The sequence below is a fragment of the Hypomesus nipponensis genome, chromosome 10 (genome assembly GCF_054491055.1).
Source record: "Hypomesus nipponensis isolate SF chromosome 10, ASM5449105v1, whole genome shotgun sequence".
In the NCBI taxonomy this organism is placed as follows: Eukaryota; Metazoa; Chordata; class Actinopteri; order Osmeriformes; family Osmeridae; genus Hypomesus; species Hypomesus nipponensis.
In genome coordinates, this window is record NC_140370.1 from 4,162,402 (window position 1) to 4,179,962 (window position 17,561).

Here is a 17,561-nt window from a genome sequence, read left to right on the forward strand (position 1 = left end):
TCGCTACCAATACTTTTGGCCACGGCTGTACATAGTATGTGTTTTTCACTGTGCATACTTTAACTGCAAATGGCATAGATTTGAAACACGCAGTATTCGAGGTCTAACCTAGGACCCTGATTTATTCACACTAAGACATAAATTGTATAATTAATTTTCAGCTATGACCAGCTGGCGGCACTGTTGTGCCCCATTCTGGCAAAGCCAATTCCACCAATCAGACGAGGGCTTATTACGACACCTTCAGATCAGATGTTCGCACTCAAAACCAAATTGTGTTCACTAGCCTGGCTTGAGTGTTTTACGACAATTCAGACATTATAGAACAGCTGTGAAGCTTCAAACAGACGAATCAAAGCATCCTGAAAGTGAGTTATTCCGTAAATGACAGACAGCGAAGACAAAGTCGGTGGTTTTGAAGCTCGTCAACGCCATTTTAACTTATGTGTGTGGGGCGAATAACCGGTCGAATGGCTTGCCAGCGCTTTGAGCTGTCAAACAGCTAGCCAGATCACTAGCAAGAAGACGTTGGTATTCGCGTGGATTCCTAGGGTGTGTGTAAACTAGTTAACATGCCGGTGTAATTAGGCTATACACGCAGTGGTATGTCACACAGTTGTCCAACAGGTTTACAGGCCTGCTAGTGGGATTCCTGCTACTGTGTGGCCATCTACAAAAAAGACTCAGGTTTAGCAGTCTTATGTTCACTTAGATACTGTAGTTACCTAGCCAGGCACCGTTGAAGAGTAACCAGATTTGGTTTGAGGTAGGATTACTGAAATCAACAAAACTGGATAAAACATTGGATTTGGTCGGGTTTAAGTCGGGCTCAGCGGGATCGCTGACCCCTCAGAAGAAAATGAAGAAAAGGAAGGAGCTCAATGCATTAATTGGACTTGGGGAAAGCAAGAGGAAGAAGACCAAGAAGGGCTCCGGTCACAGGCTTCTCCGAACCGAGCCGCCAGGCACGGAATCAGAGTCCAGTTCAGACGATGATGAGTTCAACAACCTAGGCACCGTCGCCGCCTTTGGAAAGTGAGTAAACAAAACAAACGTCAATAGCTAAAAATGGATTTGCTCTGGCAGCTACCACCTCAAATTGCAAATACAAGAACCAGCCATAGAATATCCATCTGTTATACTCCTGCAATGTTAATGCATACGGACTGTGTGTTTTGTCTCTTTTCGTAGAAGGAGTTACACGCAGTGCTGCAATATGTGCTACCCCCTCTTCCTGTTCATAATACTTGCTGCGTGTGTAATGGCATGTGGGGGACTGATATGGATGCAAATTGCCCTAAAGGAGGACCTGGACTCACTCAAAGAGAAGTTGCACACATGTAAGCCCTCTCTAAAGGAACCCTGCAGGGTCTCATTCTAACCTTAAATTCAACATCCCACATGTGTCACAGAAGAAGACTTGTATAGGACTAGATATTTAGTCTTAGATTGAGTTAAATAACAGTATAATTAAAGTTCAGTCAAGACACTCTCGTGATTGATTTCACCAGTTGTTCTTACACATGACAAACGGTTTAACATTGGCGTAATGGATGTACATGGGGAAGCGCTCCCTGCCTTCACTGCAGCATGCATGACATGAGGCAGGGAGAAACAAGGTAAATCCCCACGGGGAGCACAGACAGACAACATGGGGGCGAAGGGGATGGTGGTGGGTGGCAGCAGCGCAGAACACAAAGGTCATCGAGGATGCGTGTGCGTGCGTGTGACGACTTTATAGCGCCGCCGATCGAGCTAAGCCTATGGGCTGAGAACACGGCGATGGGTGATATGACGCGCGCTGCCCGAGTGCCATGCCTGAACCTGCTTCACTCATTCAGTGGATAAAGTTTAAGTTAATGTTTGAATTGTGTATTTCATGTTGTAAAGTAGAAGGGCGCTGGACTTTATCACTCAGTCATAGGGTCCAGGATGCTGTTTCGCGGAGCTAACTTGACTGTTTTACTGCCTTGTCTCTCAGTGGAATCCAGCCAAAAGGTGTCATCACACGAGATCCCAAAGCTAAGTGAAGACCTGAAGACAAGGCAGAGACAGCTAGAAGATATTGAAAGTGGGGACAAAGGTCTCAACAAACTGTGGTCCAACCTCACAGAGATGAACAGAAAGGTATGCCTTTCTGCTTTACACCCTTCACCTGCCTCTCGGTGTCCTCGATTCCGAAATAAGCGCTTCACGACAACACCAGCAGTTTGCAGTTCGACCCGCCAAGAAAGGGGAAACTTGTTTTCCAAGTGTCGTGTGACTATCCTTTGTCGCTGTGCCTTTCAGATCAGTTTGCTGGATACTGCAGTGAACCACCTGAAGGCCAATATTAAGTCAGCCTCAGATCTCATCAGCCTCCCTACTACAGTTGAGGAGCTCCAAAAGGTCAAACTTGCCTTGAATGAAGTCTGTGTTGGGGAAACTAGAGTATACTATTTCAAATGATCTTTAATGTATAGAATATTTACCGACGCGCGAGAGGGACTTTGTTTATCTTGTTTCACCATTACAAGTGCACGTTTCTGAGGGTGTTGTTCTTTTAAGCAATGAGCCCCAAGAGGCCGTGGTTGACGCTGATTTTAGAACAGGTAAGGGGAGTTGTTGGGCACGACGCAAAGCGGAGTGCCGAAAACCCCCTTACCTGTTCTGAAATCAGCGTAAACCACGGCCTCTTGGGGCTTATTGCTTTTCTAAAACTGATACTACAAATATTTGATATGGTTTCATCAATAGAAACAATTAGAAACAAAATAGTTTAATAATAAACCGTCATTCTTCCGCTACTACAAAGTATAGTTCCTACATAAATTGTTGCCACGCAACAGCCAGAAGGACATCTTTGCCGTCTTTTTCAATTTGAAATATTCGATGCGCAGTAATATGGAATGTTAAAGAATGTTATGAGGACAACCTGTGAGGTTAGCCTGGATTTTACAACGGCATGGAACGCGATATAGCCAATCACAATTAAGGATGGGAACAACCAGTTTTAGAATGGGGATAAGGACACAGTAGCATTTGCACAGTCTGTATGTAACACCAGTGGACGTTGGTTTCATTTGCAGAGTGTGGCAACAATTGGAAGCACTTTAACAAGTGTCCAGCATGATGTGAAGACTATGCAGGCAGCGCTCGAGGAACAGAGGAAAGAAACGGATGGTTTGAAACAGACAATGGTAAAAGGCTGCTAAATCCACCTTCCTACTTTTTATTATCTGTAAAAAAAAAAATCCAAGTTGTCACAAGTAGACTATATTGTAACAGAGGTCTTTGAACTAATCTTCCATTTTCTTATTTTCCTTATCCAGTTTATATTTTGTCCGATATTACGTTACAGACCTACATTTCCTATCAATTTTCCTAACCATGCTAGGTTCTCTGAGTCATTGGCTGAAAGGGTTTAATCCATGTTACATGAATTCCAGACTGACCTCTATTTCAGGATTGGAATCGGCTCAGTTTCCATCTGGGTCGTATAGCTAAGACTAGCACAGACAAGAAGACTCACATATCTTTTGACTTTATTCCCCATGGATGAAACAGGATGACGGGGATGCACAATCCAATGCCCAATCGGCTGCCTCCCCCGAAAAAGACGCAAGCAACTTCTCATCCTTAGCCTTAAATACGGTACAGAGACAGTGCAACCAATCCCATTGTCCTGTAAAACACCATGGGTACTAAACAGGCATTCAGTGTCAACTCATGTCTCTCACGCTATAAACCACGTTATGGTTCAAGATTTGATGTGATTGTTATCTTTTCAAAAACAATGACCAGTAGCCCCTCTCCACCCTGATGGTCACCTGTAGGATGTAGCCGATCTGAGGGAAGTTGTGAGCGAGGTGAACAAGAGCCAGGAGCTTTTCCGCTCCTGGACGGACCACCAGATTCTGTCCCTCCGCTCGTCTGTCTCCAACCTCACACAGAAGGTGGCCAGCCTGGAACAAGCGTCTGCCCAAACAGCACCACACGTGAGTCACACAACCATGGTTTGGAGCTTAAAGTCATATAGTTTATTCAAATGCACATCATGGTTTGTCCTATAGTAGCCTGGTGGGCACGCGAATCTTGCTCTGTACGAACCATCTGTTTTTGGGGGACATTTAAGGACTCTGTGGAGATCATTGAGAGTGAAAATATTGGTGGGACAGTCAGCGCGATGGTGCCAGATAACGGGACAGGTGGATCAACCACGGAGGCCGTTCAAGGTACGGATGTGCAGACAGAAGACCTTTTTAGGTGTCTTATCATCCCCCTGACCTCTCATCCCTTCCCTTTTGTGTTACTAATAACCACATTTATTGTTCCCCTACTGTCAGAAAAATCCACTCCGTCTACAGGCTCAAAGCCGACCAGAAGGCCTCGATTCTTGACTCCAAGCCGTGCCAAGAGAGACGCCGGGACAAGGAAGATGTCGGTCTTGCCAGGGGTCCGCTCTCTGAAAGGTACTTTCTTCTTCTCTTCACCATACTGTCTTATGTTGCCTTCATTAACATAGATAATGCTGCGCTCATTAGCATAGATAGACAATATATCATTATTGGTAAGGCAAATATATTGCAGGGGAGACATATCGGCAATGTTTGGTCAAGGAATATGAGTGATCATATTTGATCACGCTATACAATGGACTAAAGGACTTCATCCCCACAGATCTTGAGGTCCTTTTCCAGCGTTCGGAGTCTGGTGGCACATCAGAGGGGATGTCCTACCAGGACCTGAGGGACCTCCTAGGACCGGCAACTCCCGACTCCCAGGTCTTGGAGAGCTACGACCAAGATGGGAACAGGAGGTACTCACTGGCTGAGCTGAAAGCTGCTGTTAGTTTGTGAGTGCGTCGGGTGGATGGCAGTGAACAGTATTGAACTAGGGAAGGCTCCGGTGTACGGAGCGCAATCCCAGAAATCACTGCACCTTTTTCTGAACTGAGTATTTAACAGGCTTATTGTGGAACAGTGGCACTAGCATGCCCACCTCATCGGTCCTCTACACAAGGACCCTCTTCAGAATCCCAGACTTTCTTTTTGTCCCATTTTACAGAATTGTTTACACGTTAAGAATTTACTATTGTATTTATTTCAATTGAGTTAAGGAATGCTAACATCGTAATCGTCACAACATAACCTAAAAAATGTGTATGTCATCAATCCTAGCTCGGGTAAGAGGTATTAAATTGCCATATTTAGAAAGGTTCAGTCAGCCAGTTCCCTGTCTCTTTTTATCTGGTAGCTTTCCATCATTGTAATCGGCTGCGCTTCATGCCTACAACAGGAGCACAACTCACAGGTTATTTGTACAGTATAAACTCCCTTAGGATTTATTGCTTTAATATAAACTTGTTCTCTTTACTCCCCAGAGTGAATCAGTTATGAAGTCTGCAAGATTTGAAGGGCTATAAATACACTTAATAATAATACGTTTTATAGTGGTAACTCCTAAAGCATATTATGTAGCAATAATACAGAAATAAATTGGCTTACAAGATTAGTATAGTGCTTGCTTCCATTTACTTCAGTTGTGTTTTTTTGCAAATGAAGAGACAAGGAACCCCTGGCTCACATGTATAACAGGTAGTAAGAGAAGCACTGATCGCCCTTTACTTGATTGTCAGGCCTTTGTGGGGCTTAGAATGATACAATGTATATACAAACTATTCAACACTTGTATTATGTAAATATGGTAGAATTTTTAACATGGCTTATGAAACATGTTTGGGGGTAGGGATGTGTGGGCTGCATATGAAGTCTGTAGAAACTGCTCTTAGCATTGTACATTGTTTAGAGAATTGTTTTATTAGGTTGTGCTTTGCGCATGTAATTTATCATTTTTAACAGACGGTTTTAGAGGAGCGTATTGAGAACTGGAATTCAAAATGAAAGCCAACAATGTTTCAACAGTTTTGTCCCTTCAACGCTATGATGTTTATGGCAATTTGTGTTCTGCGTCAGCACTAAATAAATGTATATACAAGGATGTCATGTCTCCTTTGTACCTGTCATTGTAGTAGAGGTTTACACATCCAACTGTCTATTTGCCCCATACCATTTTACATGTATTCATTTATTACTTTTATCCCAAGTGACATACAAATAGGCACAAAATATTGGACCATCACAAACCTTACTGACAGGTAACTGCCTGTAGGTAACTGCCTGTAGGTAACTGCCTGTAGGTAACTGCCTGTATGTAACTGCCTGTAGCACACTCTTGGAATTAAGGATGTTCGGCATGTCTCTGAACATCCATTCCTTTCAAAACTACAATTTGGCTTCAGATATTTTACTACACAACTGGTGGTGTTAAAAATAAGCATTGCTTTGACTGACAGTATAAAAGGAAACATGTATCAGATTTTCCTGGACTACAAGAATAGCATTTTCACAACATCAAAGGGATGTATTGTTAATACAGGCAAGATTTTCTATTCAGTTCAACTTTAAACTTTATTTACAGCCAAAAACACACGTTATCCAGTTGTCAAGGGCTCCCAAGACCTTTATGCAAGCGCCCCCTTGGCCCTCCAGTCTCGTGATAGCAAGTGAAGCAACTCCTCTTCGTCCTCTTCCTCATCACTTCCCCCAGACGCCCCAGACCCTTGAGTTTTCTCTTTCACAAACTTCCCTCTCACAACATCTTGCTTATTCCTCAATAACTCCACCCTTCGATAACATTCAATTTGTTCATCAATTTCATCGATTTGACGCTCGAGGCGTCCCTCCTCGTCATCTTCAGCTACAATGGCCTCTGACTTGGTGTTCACCTGGCGCATTTCTTTTTGAAACTCATCCCATTCCTTGTCCAGCAGATCTTTGGGTGCGTCCACATTGCGAACTTTAGCATCTCTTACTGGATCATCAAAAAAGCCCTCTGGTAGGGCCTCGGCTGTATTGTCCTTCTTCTCTAAGATCATCTCTGGTTCATCTGCTTTGAGGATTGACCCTGAGTGAGAAGCAGTTGGAACGGGTGGGATGGAGCCGTCAAAAAAGTCAGCTGGAAGTCCAGGGGCAGGTACATCTTTCTGGACACTGGAACCTGGTGCCTCTGCATCGGATTTCTGATCTTCATTACCGTCATCCTCATCATAGGTTCCAGCCAAAAGACTCAATCCTGAGTTCTTCGGAACGGAACCAGTTGGTTTCTCTGCGTTTTCAAAAAAATCTACAGGCAGTCCTGGTTGACTGACTGTAGACGACTGGGATTTAGACTTCTTCTCAGCATTAGTAACTTCAGAAACCAATGCTTTTCTTTTCAAAAGGGGTTGGGGTCCTTGGCTTGCAGTCGACTGTTTTGAACTTTTAAGATCTAAAACTTTCTCCTTATGCTGCTTCCCGAGAATGTGGGTCGGCCACAATAATTCTGATTTGACCTGCACATTGCAGACCACGCAATTGAGGTGCCCGAGACTGTTGTACTTGGCGTAAGGAGACTCGATTCGCTTTTTATCCGTTGTTTGTCTTTGTTTCTCTCTCATCAGCCTGCGAAGTTCGTCTTGATGTATTACTTTCTTCCCCTTGTTTTTTTTGGAAGTGGACATTGTTGTTAATTAGCTAGCTTCTACAAATTCAAGGAAGAAAAATATTTGTACGAGGCTCAGGAATATGACGGAATGGATGGACCCTTCCCAAATACCACTTAAAAGGCGTCTCTAAAACTGCCTGATTAATCTCAAAAAATTGAACCGTCAAAAAAGCTATTTTAGTGCATTTCCTATGCATGAACACAGTTTCCGATATCTGATGTCGAACATTGTATGTATTTATGATAATAAAAATACAGACTAAAAAGGTTGGTTAACATCGGTATATCGCGATACACTTCATCACGCGAGAGGAAAGGCGGAAGATGCGGCTGTCAATGGTTTTCGTTCGGTCCTGTCAAGCTAGCGCAGCTAAACGTTAGCAAACCATTTTTACTGCGAAAAACAACGGCAACGGAGATTTTGAAAAAGAAGCGTCTTGTAAGAAATATGTGTATAACGATGTAACCGGTAGCTAGACGTTAACATTCGTAACCGAATGTTGTCACAACAGTATGTGTTAGAGTATTTTTCGTGGCGTTGTTGTTGTTGACAATACCGCACCCACATTCATTCTTCCCAGTGTAACAAACTAGCTTGTTGCTAGCTAATGTTAGCTTTTTGCATTAGGTCTAGCTATATTGTAGTAGGCAGTCGTGACAAATATACAGTTTTGTTATTAGAATCCTGGTGTTATTAGCTAGCTAAATCATGACTGGGGAGAAGATTCGTTCGTTGCGGAAGGACCACAACAAACAGAATAAAAATGACGATATAATGGAATCCTATGATGCATCTTCAAACGGGACCAGTAATGCATTTAAATCAAACAAGGGTTTTCAACAGTACCATAACAAATCACAGCAACAGATATCAAATATCAATGTAAACAACGTACACGCGAATTCATCTCATGGAACTATCGTTGATGATAACAAAAATCCCATCATTTTGACAAATGGGGAGTTCGAATTCCCAGTTCACGAATGTGTGTTCAAAGGAGATGTGCGTCGCTTATCTTCACTCATTCGGACCCAGAACATCTCCCAAAAAGATGTACATGGTAAGTTTTAAAGACTATCTTGACTGGAAGTAAAAGGCAAAATAGTGTGTGGTTATGTTAAGCAGTGCCTATCCAGTATGTGACGATGTCCACATTTCAACCATTGTTGACAATTTATTAAGATGTCCTAAACTTTCCTCTTTACAGGGAACACACCACTCCACTTAGCAGTGATGTTGGGCCACAAAGGTAAAGTTTTTATATAGACCCAGCCAAAGCGTAAACAAGGGAGTGTTGAAATAGTCTCTCTCAACAGTAGAACCTGACAATATTTCTTTAATATGGCTTCATTTCTATTGACTTTAAGTTTGGTTTAAGATTGTGGAGGGAGGCCTATGGTCCCATCTATGGTCCCGTCTGGCATATTAAGGCTCAAGGCCCATGCTCATCCATAGTAGCAGCATGTTCTCCCCCTCTGAAAATGTGTTGACACGCAGCTTTTGTGTGTAAAGGACTCTCTCCACCACACACACACACAGACTTTCCACAGGGCTGAGCGTCCTTTCTGACCTCTATAGCATTGCTAGTTGCTTTATGTCAGTGGTATTTCTGACGGGGAGGGTCCTTTGGGATGGCTTAATCTCGCTGATTAGTCTGACTGAACGAGGCTCCTGAGCATGTCACACGAAGGTCTCCAACACACTCATTAACCGTCTATTCTGATGCAAATGTCAACTTAAGAAGTGAATGGAAAAAAACAAAACAACAAAGTCATGCAGAGAGAGATGTTCACTGAGGGTGATATAACTGGACTCCTGGGCCAAATAGGAACCTGTGTTTATGACTGTTCATTGTGTGTGTTTGTTTTACCATGCAGAGTGTGCCCTCCTGCTGTTGGCCCATAATGCCCCTGTGAAGGTGAAGAATGCTCAGGGGTGGAGTCCCCTAGCAGAGGCCATAAGCTATGGTGACAGACAGATGAGTAAGTAATCTGTTCTACTTCACTAATGTAGCTTCAGATTGTCTGATGTGGCAAGCAGGACTTTTTCACCAATCAATGATGTGAAAGATGATCCAAAGCAGGGTTCAGCCCAAGCTAGGCCTGTATATTTCATGCAGCCTTTATTCCTGTAGTTAGAAGCTCCGCTGTTGTTATTTTAATCAAGGCTTTTTGGCACTCATAATAACCAATACGATTTCAAACTGTTTCCCATTTGGCTTTACCTGGCTCCGTGCAGTGTTTCAGTGTTATTAGGGATTGCACAGATGACGGTGATTGCTCTCTGGTGGGGGGAGGTGTGGGGGGGGGTTAGATCTGTGCTGCTGGAAGGAGAGAGAGAGACGGAGGGAGAGACAGAGAGAGAGAGAGAGGATTTTCTCTGTGAGCGTCCAGGATCCAGACGGCCTGGATCATGGCTTAGTGGGGGCGGGCGTGGGGGCGGGCGTGGGGGCGGGGGTGGGCTGACTGTTCACAGCAGCTTTGGACATCAGAGCTCTCGTCGTAGGGTGTAGTGTGTCGGACTGCGTGTCCCGTTCTGACAACACGTCTCAGACTGCTAATGAATCCCATGGATAGGCCGGGCCGGGCATTGTCATTCAGCTATCTAAACCTCCCATTTGACGTTGACTACAATATCTAGACCAACATTGACAGGGGGGGGGGAGATGAGACATAATTTGCTTGTGCTCTGCATACAACAGTTAGGCAGATGACCCCGTCGACTAGTATGCAACTCCCGCCCTGCTATAAACATACGCTGGCTGGCTGGCTGGCTGTTTGGCTGGCTGGCTGGCTGGCTGGCTTGCTGTTTGGCTAGCTGGCTGGCTGGCTGGGAACTCAGAGGTCAGACATGGGAAGCTCCTGTCACAGAGAGGAAGGAGAGGGGGGAGGGGGTTGGCCAGGTCCCCAGTGGAGAGCAAAGACACACAAAGACATCTAAACTCCAGAGGACGTGGGGTGAAAGTCGTCCTTTGTTTTGATTTTATGTACTTCTTTATCATGTTAATGGGTGAATTGGTCCTTTGTGTGAGATAAATCATTTATCCATCCCTCTCTCTCTCCGTCTCTCTTTCCTCCTCTTTCTCTCTCACACGCGCACATTCCCACACGCAAACACACACAGTCCCAAACACACACAGTCCCACACACACACAGTCCAACACACACACACAGTCCCACACACACACAGTCCCACACACACACAGTCCCACACACACACAGTCCCACACACACACAGTCCCACACACACACAGTCCCACACACACACAGTCCCACACACACACAGTCCCACACACACACAGTCCCCCACACACACACAGTCCCACACACACACACAGTCCCACACACACACACAGTCCCACACACACACCGTCCCACACACACACAGTCCCACACACACACCGTCCCACACACACACAGTCCCACACACACACCGTCCCACACACACACAGTCCCACAGACACACAGTCCCACACTGCGCCAGCAGCTCAGCGTATGTGCACATGCAGTGCCGTGCTGGCCCTGCAGTGAGCACCCTGTCAGCACTTTCTCACACCACTATCCCCGTTCCAGGGCTTCTGATCCCGGTCAAGATTACTACTGTACAGTACAGCAGCCAGGTTTACTGCCTCAGTTGTTCTTCATTAGGGCTCAGTCCCCGCGAAATATCTCTCCTGTCGTACAGGGCCATTAAGGGGATATTTGAATATTTCAGCGTGACGAGATTGTTAGAAACTGGGTTCCCCACGTGACATGAGGTTGGTTAGACCTGCAGCGTCAGCTTTAAGCATTCACGTCACACACAGACACGCATGCCTGCACGCACACGCGTGTTCCCCGTTCCGGGATGTAGCGTGTGCCCCCCTCTGGAGAGCCGTCTGTCAGGTCACCTTATCTCCTGGCTGCCGCAGCGCTGCAGCAAGCTGATATCAACCTGTCTCACACACACACACAGGCTGGAGCCCTGCTCCACAGCTCTCCTGTTCCCCCTCACAACCTGTCTCACACACACAGGCTGGAGCCCTGCTCCACAGCTCTCCTGTTCCCCCTCACAACCTGTCTCACACACACAGGCTGGAGCCCTGCTCCACAGCTCTCCTGTTCCCCCTCACAACCTGTCTCACACACACAGGCTGGAGCCCTGCTCCACAGCTCTCCTGTTCCCCCTCACAACCTGTCTCACACACACAGGCTGGAGCCCTGCTCCACAGCTCTCCTGTTCCCCCTCACAACCTGTCTCACACACACAGGCTGGAGCCCTGCTCCACAGCTCTCCTGTTCCCCCTCACCTCATCAATCATCCTCTCTTCCTCTTTCTTTTTCCATCTCTATCTCTCTTCTCCCCAGCTCCCTCCCTCTTTCCCTCCCTCTTTCCCTCCCTCTTTCCCTCCCTCTTTCCCTCCCTCTTTCCCTCCTTCTTTCCCTCCTTCTTTCCCTCTTTCCCTCCCTCTTTCCCTCCCTCTTTCTCCCCCCCTCCCCCCTCTTTCCCTCCCCCTCTTTCCCTCCCCCCTCTTTCCCTCCTTCCCTCCCTCCCTCCCTCCCTCCCTCCCTCCCTCCCTCCCTCCCTCCCTCCCTCCCTCCCTCCCTCCCTCCCTCCCTCCCTCCCTCCCTCCCTCCCTCCCTCCCTCCCTCCCTCCCTCCCTCCCCCCCCCCTCCCTCCCTCCCTCCCTCCCTCCCTCCCTCCCTCCCTCCCTCCCTCCCTCCCTCCCTCCCTCCCTCCCTCCCTCCCTCCCTCCCTCCCTCCCTCCCTCCCTCCCTAAACAGCAGCTCGATCTCCCAGTGTCATCTGGGACGTAGCCCATTGACAGATCTACAGTCGTTAGATCAGCGTGTTAACTGGCCTTTTGCGGCGCGTGCGTCTCGTTCGAGTATCTCTCTGGTCGCGTGCGTTGGCCCGTCCGGGCCGTGTCTGTTAGGGGCGTGGTCTGGCGTGGTCTCCTCACCCCCAAGCCTGTGTCGTTGTCGCCCCTTCCTCCAGTCACAGCCATCCTGAGGAAGCTCAAGCAGCAGTCCAGGGAGAGCGTGGAGGACAAGAGGCCCAAGCTGCTGAAGGCCCTGAGGGAGGTGAGCGTCACTCCACCCCACCACGCACTACATTTGGGGTCACAGCCCCCGTCCCCCCGTCCCCTCCCCACCCCCCCGCCACGTCAGGCCACACCCCTCCCCCCCCCCCCACATGGTTTTTCTACCTCCCATGGGAAATGGTGACGGCAGACGTGGCAAGGGCATCAGCAAAAAGAAAACGTCTCGTTCCGTGTTGAGCACAGCAGGCTGGGCGGCGCGTGCTCACTGGTCTCTCTTTCCCCCTCGCAGCTCGGAGACTTCTACTTGGAGCTTCACTGGGACTTTCAGAGCTGGGGTGAGCTGTCCACCAGAGGAGGCTGTGATCACAAACACGGGTTTAGAGTCGAGGACGCCTCGCCAAGTTCTCCTCTCTCCAGCTAATTATAGTTTGCTCTGTTCCCATTATATGCCTGTGATGTGCTAATTGCCTGGTGGATTCGCTGCCCGCGGGGGCCAGGGATTTGTAACGAAACCTTCTCCGGGCTGATCACTGCCTGGTTCCTTTAGACTTGACCATCAGGGTCTGTTGTCTGATGTGTGTTGTTAATCCGCCACAGCCACACGGCAGAACCCTAACGCAGCTTCTCTCCTGTAACGCTCAGTGCCCCTGCTGTCCCGGATCCTTCCGTCGGACGCCTGCAAGATCTACAAGCAGGGGATCAACATCAGGTGGGCGTCTGGTAGCAGTCTGTACCCACCCTGGCCATGTCACGCCTCACGACTGGGCTCTCTTGGAGACTTTCTGAGCTCTCTCCCCTCCTTGACTAGCCTCACCTCCCCTCCTAGCCTCCTCCCCTCCTGGCCTCCCCTCCTAGCCTCCCCTCCTAGCCTCCCCTCCTAGCCTCCTCCCCTCGTAGCCTCCTTTCCTAGCCTCCTTTCCTAGCATCCCCTCCTAGCCTCCTCTCCTAGCCTCCCCTCCTAGCCTTCTCTCCTAGCCTCCCCTCCTCCCCTCTAAGACTCCTCTCCTAGCCTCCCCTCCTCCCCTCCTAGCCTCCTTTCCTAGCCTCCCCTCCTAGCCTCCTCTCCTAGCCTCCTCTCCTAGCCCCCCCCCCCCCCTCCCCACCCCTCCTCTACCCTCCTGTCCTAGACTCCCTCCCTACCCTCTTCTCCTAGCCCCTTCCCCTCCTGCCCAACTGTTCCTTGTGACAGACTAAAGGAAGTCCACATGAGTTCCTCCCCTGTGTGTTGACCTTCCCCAGACTGGACACCACCCTGATAGACTTCACCGACATGAAGTGTCAGAGGGGGGACCTGAGCTTCATCTTCACGGGCGACGCCCCGCCCGCCCAGTCCTTCGTGGTCCTGGACAACGAGCAGAAGGTGTACCAGCGCATCCACCACGAGGTGAGGGCGGGGTAGTATGTTCAGCAGTCGCCAGGGGATGGCCCTGCGCTGTTGCTGAGGTCAAACCAGAGGAGATCTTCCCCCCACACGAGTGCACACACACACACACACACACACACACACACACAGCGCTGACTGTTCCTGTGGGGTCTGTGCCAGCAGGAGTCGGAGATGGAGACAGAGGAGGAGGTGGACATCCTGATGAGCAGCGACGTGTACTCCGCCACGCTCTCCACCAAGTCCATCAGCTTCTCCCGCAGCCAGATCGGCTGGCTCTTCAGAGAGGACAAGACGGTCAGACCCCCCCCACCATACATGCATGACATGGTCACCTCCCCCCACCCCACCCACCCTCAGAAAACCCTAATGTGATTGGTTGGATTGTGATGGAGCAGTTTGGGTGCCGTGTGTCTGCCCCCCTCCCCCCCCTTCCAGGAGAGAGTGGGGAACTTTGTGGCGGACGTGTACGCGGTGAACGGCCTGGTGCTGGAGTCCAGGAAGAGACGCGAGCACCTGAGCGAGGAGGACATCCTGAGGAACAAGGCCATCATGGAGAGCCTGAGCAAAGGGGGCAACCTGGTGGAGCAGAACTACGAGGTGAGCCACTGGCCCCCCTGGGCCCTGGCCCCCCGGGGTCCTGGCCCCCCTGGCTGCTGGAGGGGGAGGGAGGGAATGGGAAGGAGGTCTGTGGTCATCTGCAGGAGTTCTAGGTTGAAGCCGTGACAGGGTCCTGATCTTGTGGTCTTGTGTTCAGCCTGCCAGGAGGCCGTCCCTCACTGCCCCGGCCCCCAACACCATCTCCTGGGAGGAATACATCTCCGCAGAGCACGGAAAGTAAGGCCTGCCTCCCTGCCCCTGGCAGCCGCCCTCGACACTCTCTACACAAAACACTTGAGGCTAGCTTCAAACTGCAACATCCATGCTCAGTGTTTCCCACGCATGGATTCATTTGTGGTGGTGCGCCACAGAATCAACACCGGCCGCCACATATTGCGTTTCGTTGTACATGTAAAAAAAAATGCTATTTAAAACACTGCATATCCTTTCCCTGCTCTCCCTCCGTCTCTCTGTCACTCACACGTCTCTCTCCCATACGCACATACACAGTCACAACGTCAGCACACGTTAGCAACGACGTAGGTCCGCCTTCCTAGTAAGACAGACGGCGATAACAGCGAGCCTTCAGCATTAGTAGCGTAGCTAAAAGTCTAAGAAAGTTGAGTCTACTTTTTGCTAGGCACCTACGAACATGTCCCCATCGTTTTTTTGGTGAGCAGTCTCACAAGCCCTACTTACCCGGCGTCATGGAGCCGACCAGCTAAACAGTTATTTAGCACTAGCATTGCTACCTGCATATATGCATAAATTGTTTACAACATTTTCAAGCTTCGACCAGTGCTGCTCAAGCAGGAAGACATGGTCAGGGAGAGAAAGACAGATTTGTTAGGCATTGAAGAAAGAGTAGGAGAGGAGGACAGCATCCAACATGCTGCTGTGAGAGAGCCAGCTGAAGCAACAGCTGAGGTGGACAGACATGTAGAAACAGGCAGGTAAGAAAGCAGGTCTCAGGGCAAGGGGACTCATGTGAAGGTGTGAATCATTTTTGATTAATATTGTGCAACAAATTATTAACAACAGAATAATTTGGACCCCCCCCCCCCCCACACACACACACAGCACAGACACGGGCCGACCGACCCCCACAAATTGCTTTCTAATCCGTGGGAAACACTGATGCTGCTGCCCAATCCTAAATAGAAGTGTCTGTGTCTCCACCTCTGCCCACCCCCCCCCCGACAGACCACCCCATCTTGGGAGAGAGTTGGTGTGCAAGGAGAGCAAGAAGAACTTCAAAGCCAACGTGGCCATGAGCCAAGACTTCCCTCTGGGCATCGAGTCGTACGTACAACTGGAATAGATCAATGTCTCTGTTGAAAAATGGAATGATTCTGACTGCCTTTTCGTTTATTTATTTTTTGCCACCAGGTTACTGAATGTGCTGGAGGTGATCGCTCCATTCAAGCACTTCAACAAACTGCGAGAGTTTGTCCAGATGAAACTTCCTCCCGGGTTCCCTGTCAAACTGGGTAGGAGAGATGGCACAAGCCCCCTCCACGCGAGCTGCATCAGGAAGTGTTTCTGAATGTGCTCCTTCAACTCGTTTAGCAACTGCCCGGTGTGTGTTTCTGCCACTGTGTTTCAGACATCCCTGTGTTCCCCACCATCACGGCCACCGTCACCTTCCAGGAGTTCCGCTACGACGAGTTTGACGCGTCCCTGTTCTCCATCCCGGCTGAGTACAAGGAAGACCCCAGTCGCTTCCCTGACCTCTGACCTGGGGGACCGACAGAGAGATGAACTCTTTCTACGCTGAAGGAAATAACCAACTAAAGACGAAGAACAGGAAAGAAGTGGAATTCTATTATCTCATGTTTTATGTCTGTGTGTTCCGACAAAAAGGGAATGGTCCTTTTAGTTTGAGTCTTTGTTTTTGTAGAAATCTTTATCTAATCAATGCAAACACATGATGTAGCGCAACATGACTTTGGGAATCAGACGGGAGACATGATCTGGATGAGAATTTGGGGGGGGGGGGTAAAGTAAAACAAAAAAAACTTGTCACTGAAATTACAGCTTTGATTTCACCTTCATGACCACTACTCTTCCTGCAGCACTCCTGTGAGCAGTGAGGAAGCTTCACTGGATCTTGTATTCCAAGATATCTCCCCCCTTTTCACGACACCTTGTAGTACTGTACTCTTGAAAGTGCACTGACATTTAGCGTCTGTAAATTGAAACACTATATATATGACAATGAAAATAGCGTTAGAAATAAACATATTCCATATTGAACTGAGCTTACTTTTTCATGTGTAAAGGATGTACCTAATGTACAATTTAGTCAAAGGAGCAACACTGTGTGGCAATAGATTTCAAGAACACAAGAATGTTTTTTTTAACCAGTTTGGGAGATATAATGGTGTTAAAAACTTCTTACAAGATCAATACCCCAGGCCTTTTTTGTGGTGCAGGATGAACACACCTGCGTTTTCAGGTTAGCTCATGTTACCTCCTGGCTGTCACCCTTTGTGAATAGTAACTGTTTGAATGTATCTGTTCTGTTTGAGTGCGGTCCGACTCGTTTGAGGGTAGTTTGTATGTCTACAGGTGTGAGTGTGTTTCTGTGCAAACCCAGATGTGGGGTATCAGGAACACCTCTAGTTTGATACTGCACAGTCGTTAATGTATCGAACGCATGCTATGGTTGTCCCGTTTAATTACAAATATATCCTCGAGCTATATTTCTTACTTGATAATATTTACCTTCTGTATAGATTCTAAAGACCAAACACTAACATTTCCTGTTCCGCTCAGCCCACTTCACAGCTTCAGTATGACACTCTTCTTATAGACAAGTTTGTTTTGTTAGATATATACTGTGAAATGATACTGTGAAACCAACCTTGCGATATGTTCTAAAAGTGTCCGGCAGTAAGTGATGACTTGACTCATCAAGATGTCTGGCTTGGGCTTTGCTGGTCTTCTCTAATGTAATGCAGCTTCACCAACCTTGACATCCCTTTAAATAAAGCACCAGCACCATGTTTCAGCGCATGCTCCGTTTCTGG

The 17,561-nt window shown here is 48.1% G+C and overlaps 3 protein-coding genes across 6 annotated transcripts; 2 read left to right on the forward strand and 1 right to left on the reverse strand.

The window, feature by feature from the left end:
* The first annotated feature begins 233 nt into the window (after window positions 1-233).
* On the forward strand, window positions 234-5,979 carry efcab14 (EF-hand calcium binding domain 14). Of its 3 annotated transcripts, XM_084708499.1 has the most exons (11): window positions 234-1,035; window positions 1,192-1,340; window positions 1,982-2,127; window positions 2,290-2,388; window positions 3,069-3,179; window positions 3,547-3,633; window positions 3,816-3,977; window positions 4,115-4,214; window positions 4,326-4,451; window positions 4,660-4,798; window positions 5,363-5,979. In XM_084708499.1, the coding sequence occupies exons 1-11, from the start codon at window positions 860-862 to the stop codon at window positions 5,376-5,378; spliced, it is 1,311 nt and encodes a 436-aa protein (XP_084564625.1). In that variant the 5' UTR covers window positions 234-859; the 3' UTR covers window positions 5,379-5,979. The 3 variants fall into 3 exon arrangements, with proteins under 3 accessions (XP_084564625.1, XP_084564623.1, XP_084564624.1); XM_084708497.1 differs by having other exon boundaries at window positions 4,660-5,979; XM_084708498.1 differs by having other exon boundaries at window positions 1,195-1,340; window positions 4,660-5,979.
* znf830 (zinc finger protein 830) lies at window positions 5,780-7,617 on the reverse strand. Its single transcript, XM_084708500.1, has one exon. It carries the CDS (start codon window positions 7,538-7,540, stop codon window positions 6,503-6,505), a length of 1,038 nt encoding a protein of 345 aa, XP_084564626.1. The 5' UTR covers window positions 7,541-7,617; the 3' UTR covers window positions 5,780-6,502.
* Window positions 7,618-7,833: 216 nt separating this feature from the next.
* On the forward strand, window positions 7,834-17,537 carry LOC146270881 (ankyrin repeat domain-containing protein 13C-like). Of its 2 annotated transcripts, none has more exons than XM_084708492.1 (13): window positions 7,834-8,585; window positions 8,733-8,774; window positions 9,403-9,507; window positions 12,503-12,588; window positions 12,838-12,883; window positions 13,191-13,257; window positions 13,788-13,932; window positions 14,092-14,226; window positions 14,368-14,529; window positions 14,687-14,766; window positions 15,733-15,831; window positions 15,919-16,019; window positions 16,136-17,537. In XM_084708492.1, exons 1-13 carry the CDS (start codon window positions 8,234-8,236, stop codon window positions 16,264-16,266), a joined length of 1,551 nt encoding a protein of 516 aa, XP_084564618.1. In that variant the 5' UTR covers window positions 7,834-8,233; the 3' UTR covers window positions 16,267-17,537. The 2 variants fall into 2 exon arrangements, with proteins under 2 accessions (XP_084564618.1, XP_084564619.1); XM_084708493.1 differs by having other exon boundaries at window positions 7,835-8,585; window positions 14,095-14,226.
* The last annotated feature ends 24 nt before the right edge of the window (window positions 17,538-17,561 follow it).

Bases quoted from the DNA above. Each gene is read 5' to 3' on its own strand.
- efcab14 (XM_084708497.1), top strand. From the start codon at position 860: ATGAAGAAAAGGAAGGAGCTCAATGCATTAATTGGACTTGGGGAAAGC. The intron at 3,180-3,546 runs GTAAAAGGCTGC...TGGATGAAACAG, and splicing joins ATGGTTTGAAACAGACAATG to GATGACGGGGATGCACAATC. The intron at 3,978-4,114 runs GTGAGTCACACA...GGGACATTTAAG, and splicing joins CTGCCCAAACAGCACCACAC to GACTCTGTGGAGATCATTGA.
- znf830 (XM_084708500.1), bottom strand. From the start codon at position 7,540: ATGTCCACTTCCAAAAAAAACAAGGGGAAGAAAGTAATACATCAAGAC.
- LOC146270881 (XM_084708492.1), top strand. From the start codon at position 8,234: ATGACTGGGGAGAAGATTCGTTCGTTGCGGAAGGACCACAACAAACAG. The intron at 9,508-12,502 runs GTAAGTAATCTG...CCCTTCCTCCAG, and splicing joins CTATGGTGACAGACAGATGA to TCACAGCCATCCTGAGGAAG. The intron at 12,884-13,190 runs GTGAGCTGTCCA...TGTAACGCTCAG, and splicing joins CTGGGACTTTCAGAGCTGGG to TGCCCCTGCTGTCCCGGATC.